At 44.2% G+C, this 5,000-nt stretch overlaps 1 protein-coding gene across 1 annotated transcript in view; it reads left to right on the top strand.

Moving 5' to 3' along the window:
• Positions 1-5,000, top strand: part of akap6 (A kinase (PRKA) anchor protein 6) — a 228,035-nt gene that overhangs the window by 118,305 nt on the left and 104,730 nt on the right. The window contains exon 14 of the mRNA XM_085767983.1: positions 1,324-1,457. Within this exon, the coding sequence (XP_085624109.1) occupies positions 1,324-1,457 (134 nt within the window). The remainder of the gene's footprint in view (positions 1-1,323; positions 1,458-5,000) is intronic.

Genomic DNA, 5,000 nt, shown 5'->3' with positions numbered 1-5,000 from the left:
TGTATGCAATTACATCTGAGCGGCGTGCTGAGTGCCTCTATATGATTGTGTCTGGATACTGAGTGCGACTACCTCTGATGTGTGTGTGTGTCTGTGTGTGTCTGTGTGAGTGTGTGAAGGATAATTTGTGAGAAAGAGCAGCTCGATGTGTATGTTTATTGTGTGTGTTTTGTGTGGTAATTTGTGCCAGAGAAAAGCGATTTGTGCTAAATGCGTGTGCGTGAGAAATCAGTGTGTATATACATTTATATGCATATACATGTACATACAAGTGTGTGTGTGTGTGTGTGAGTGTGTGTGTGTGTGTGTGTGTGTGAGCTGAGATGAGATGAGAGTGCAGGATAAGCCTGGAGTGTGTTTCTAGTGGCTTGTTGGCTGCTCGCGGGGCTTTAAAGGGCACGTCCGTCAAAAACAGTGCACGGCCCGATCTCATTCATCTGCAATAAAACAGCTAATCACACTCAGAGGAAGATGATCCCACTCACACACACTCACACATTCACACACACACACTCACACCCGAACACACATACAGAGGTTGTTTACTGTGTCGCCTCACTTTAAAGGGATAGTTGAACATTTTGGCAATTTGGCCCATTGCCATAATCCCTATAGTCATAGCAGTAGGTTTGTTACCTTTAATTGTTGGTGCAAGCTGTTTTTAGAACGGCGGAGCAGAGCCGTGAGCTGCTCAGAGCTACGCTACGGAGGCTCATGGGATTTCTTGGTTTCCCTCATCAAACTCATCAAATACACAATCCAACAACTCCACAACGCTCTGGTGGACAAGTTGTGACCTGCACATTCACCACGCTATGAGATAATAACACAACGTTACCACACAGAGTTGTTTTAGAGGGAAATACAGAGACTTGATGAAAAACTGTCCCTGAAGGCAACGCGCATCAGCGGTTTTGCATGAATTTCCCTCTAAAACAACTCTGTGTGGTAACGTTGTGTTATTATCTCATAGCGTGGTGAATGTGCAGCTCACAACTTGTCCACCAGAGCGTTGTGGAGTTGTTGGATTGTGTATTTGATGAGTTTGATGAGGGAAACCAAGAAATCCCATAATGAGCCTCCGTAGTGTAGCTCTGAGCAGCTCACGGCTCTGCTCCACCGTTCTAAAAATAGCTTGCACCGACAAATAAAGGTAACAAACCTACTGCTATGACTATAGCGATTATGGCAATGGGCCAATTTGCCAAAATGTTCAACTATCCCTTTAACGAATTGTGTTTGACTTTCAGCAGGCTGCGGCTGTGTCCACTTCCTGTCTCAGGACTGACCTCTGTGTCTCTGTCTCTGTGTCTCGTCCTCCAGACTGAGCTGATCTCCAGTCAGTGTGAAGCCCAGCGAGCCGCTCTGGAGCAGATGGCCGTCAAACTGAGCGGCCTGCAGTACCCGCCGCCGGCCAGCAGGAGGCAGCAGAGCAGCCAGCTGCCCCGGAGCAACAGGTAAACTCACCACTGGCACGAATATATATGTGTGTGTGTGTGTGTGTGTGATGGCGTACATGGCCAAGACGCCAAAATAAAAGCCTGTTTTCAGTCAGGTATTAGAACCTGCACAGGAAGTTAAGTGGCTGAAAGTTCAGAGACAGGAAGTGGTGTTTAAGAAAGTAAAAGCCATAGATACATTTTTTTTTTTTTTTTTTACCTTTATTTTACCGGGTCGTCCCTTTGAGGTTGGATCTCTTTTGCGAGGGAGACCTGATATAGCCAGACTAGATGACTCATCCAACGCTGCTGTCCAATGACACGGCGTCACCACACGGCCGCCATCTTGGCTCTGTCCTCTCGCTAACTCAGAGCATTAAAGGGACAACGAGGAGTTTTGGAAAAGCGAAGTGTTTTCTCACTACATTTATGAGCCTCCGCACCGTGAAATTCTTTGACCGGCGCAAGACAGACTCATGTTTTCATTCATCAAGAATTAAAGTCAGAGGTTCGAAGACGATCACATACCGTCCTAGTTCCCACCATAAACGGCGATTCGGCGGCGTTATTCTCATGACTCGCCACGAAACCGAAAGTAAAGAAACGCTGGTCGGCTCGCCCAGCATTTCCACCACCACTAATAATAACAAAATAACGATAGAGACAAAACCATATATTTATCGAAAATGGGCCCATTAACAAGTGGTAATGTAGATTCATCCACATTAATATGAGACGTTTTTATTGTCGCGGAATTTTTCGTTCTGCCGATGGAGAAACTCCTCGTTGTCCCTTTAAGCCTCTGGTGCATGTTCAACTAAAACAACCAGAACTTGATCAGTTTTTGACCGATTTTTGAACAGTTTGGTTTATTATGAACGTTAGAAACCCAGTTATGATACTACATAGTTAAAAGTAGGAATAATTTTGATTAAACGTTACACTATAGTAACATTATACAAATAGTTAAAGTACTATATATAGTTTAGAAGTCACAACCTCCTACCTAGCATCGTCAGTGTAGCAGGTGTCTCCTCTGGCCCAACATAGGCCCAGATCCACGACCACATCTGGGCTGAGTCTGCCAGGAGAGTTTGAGTGTGAGCACCAGAGTCGGTCCAGATGTGGAAGTAGCATCTGGGAACATCTGGACCTGATGTGGCCAGATGTGGACCACAGAACCAGGCCTGTTCTGGACCGGAGGACAACGAGGCTGTGGCTCATTTCATTTGGGCCGGATTCATTCTGCAGATGATTGTTGTTCGTTGTTGCTGTGATGATGAGAAAGACACAACAACAGAGGAAGAAACGCACAAAAAACAACAACACAACATAGTTACATGTGACACACACACACACACACACAGACGCACACAGAGTGGAGAGTGTAATCACGCACACACAGAGAAGGAGTGTTAACAGCAGTAATCTGCTGTGGCCGAGCTCAGCGAGCGGCATCTTTGGTCACGCTGCCTGTCGCCGTTTCATCCTCGGCTTTGAGGAGCCTGTCGCCGCAGTTATCACACACACACAGGGCGCACACACACTACACACACACACACACACATACACCATACACACACACACGATTACACAATAAAAACATACACAAAGTTGTATGTATGCAAATGACAAATGAAGCTTAAATTGCTCTGTGAGTCCGTCGTGTGTTGTGTTCTGCAGACTTTATGGGTGTCGTCACACTGACTTACATGAAGGATGCAGTCGCACACACACACACACACACACACACATACACACAAAGACACACAAAGACAAACGCACACACTCAAATCTGTTCAAATTGAGCGTAAATTGCAGTGTTGGTGGCAGCACTTGGTTTTTGTGGCTGCAGACTGTGTGTTTGAGTTAAATAAGAGAAATAGGGATTGTTTTCACTCTCTCTCTCTCTCACACAGACACACACACACACACACACACACACACACACACACACACACACACACACAGACACACACACACACACACACTCAGATGTAAATGAAAGACTCATTTTGTTGTGTTGTGTTTGTGCGCTCTGCTCCTCTGAGGCTGCAGTGTAATGTTTCAGTAATTTACATCGGCTGTGTTGGATACTAATTGGTTATTCATATATTAGCTGCTGCTTTTCACATACATCAGTGTGTGTGTGCGTGTGTTTGTGTGTCTGTGTGTGTGTGTGTGTGTGTGTGTGTGTGTGTGTGTGTGTGTGTGTGTGTGTGTGTGTGTGTGTGTGTGTGTGTGTGTGTGTGTGTGTGTGTGTGTGTGTGTGTCCAGTGCAGTGGTGTGTGTGATGAGTTTGGTGGTAGTGAGTGAATGTTCCATGTTTTCCTGCTCGGAGCTCAGTGCAGATTTGTATTTTTTTTGTATTTTTTTGTCTGGTTTTGGTTCAGTTGTGAAGAAAATGAAGGTCAGTCTGTGATGTCATCGAAAACATCTCAATTAACGACACGATAACGAGCTCAGGTCCAATCAACGACCAACTGGAGTCATTTTTCTTTATCAAACATTTTATTTATTACATATTCTAAAATAAATGAGTTTTTTAATCCATTTTTATCCATATGAGAAAATATTTCCTACTCACACCATCAAATTATAACAATATGATTAATAATATAATTATGGTTTATAAGTTTAAATAGTATAATAATCAAATATAATTTTTTTTTTAACAATATATACATATTTTTTAATGAGACTTTGGGCCTGTCCCGATTCTCCCCCTAGCCCTAAATATTTGCCCTAACCCTATATTTTGCACGTTCACGTGTAGGGGTAGGGTGTCCCATTACTCTAGGGAGCAAGGGGAAGTGCGATTTTGCCCTTAAAATCAGCCCTCAAAATGTAGTGAGGTCCGATGCGGGCTTAAAACGAAGTGGAAAATGAAATTACCCGTTGTCACGCTCGATCGCCGTTTAGACAAATCTGAAATGCTTGAAGAAACATTACTATTTCTCTGTGTGTGTGTTTTGTGTCGCTATGTGTGGTATTTATTGGGGGAATCACGGTGTCGCATCAGTGGCTGCAGCTGACAGGGACAGCTAACGGCGGTAGCTAAGCTAACGGCGGTAGCTAAGCTAACGGCGGCTAACGGCGGTAACATCAGGACGTCAGCTGTTAAAACCCTCCCGTTGTGGGACACGACATGAAACTACTCCAGTTAGCTCAGTCATGTTGTAACTCAGATATCCGCTGGAGAAAATATTTTTTCACGGACCGTTTATTGAGTCACTGAGTTATTAAAGTTAAACAGGTAGCTAAACGTTAGCCCGGCTAATCTCTGATAACCATGACTAATTACAAAAATTGTTTAGACTGAGATAAACAAACACAGCCAACGCAACAGCTGGAACCGCCGGCATTTCTCCCGAATGAAAATAGTAGCACGCTCCACCGGTATAATTGTAAACATGTGACGTATGTTATCACGTTCGCTACGTTCACTACACTAGTGGTGTCCCATTTCCATAGGGAAAGATTTTCAGCCACTTTCCCTCAACGAGGGGAATTTACGGTTGAGGGCACTCAAAACCAAGTGGAAGATTTAAGGGGGAGAAA

This window comes from Trachurus japonicus, chromosome 22 (assembly GCF_045865225.1).
Source record: "Trachurus japonicus isolate A0001 chromosome 22, Traja_1.0".
NCBI classification, from domain to species: domain Eukaryota; kingdom Metazoa; phylum Chordata; class Actinopteri; order Carangiformes; family Carangidae; genus Trachurus; species Trachurus japonicus.
Note: the sequence above shows the minus strand (reverse complement) of the source record. Positions and strands in the feature narration are given on the sequence as shown.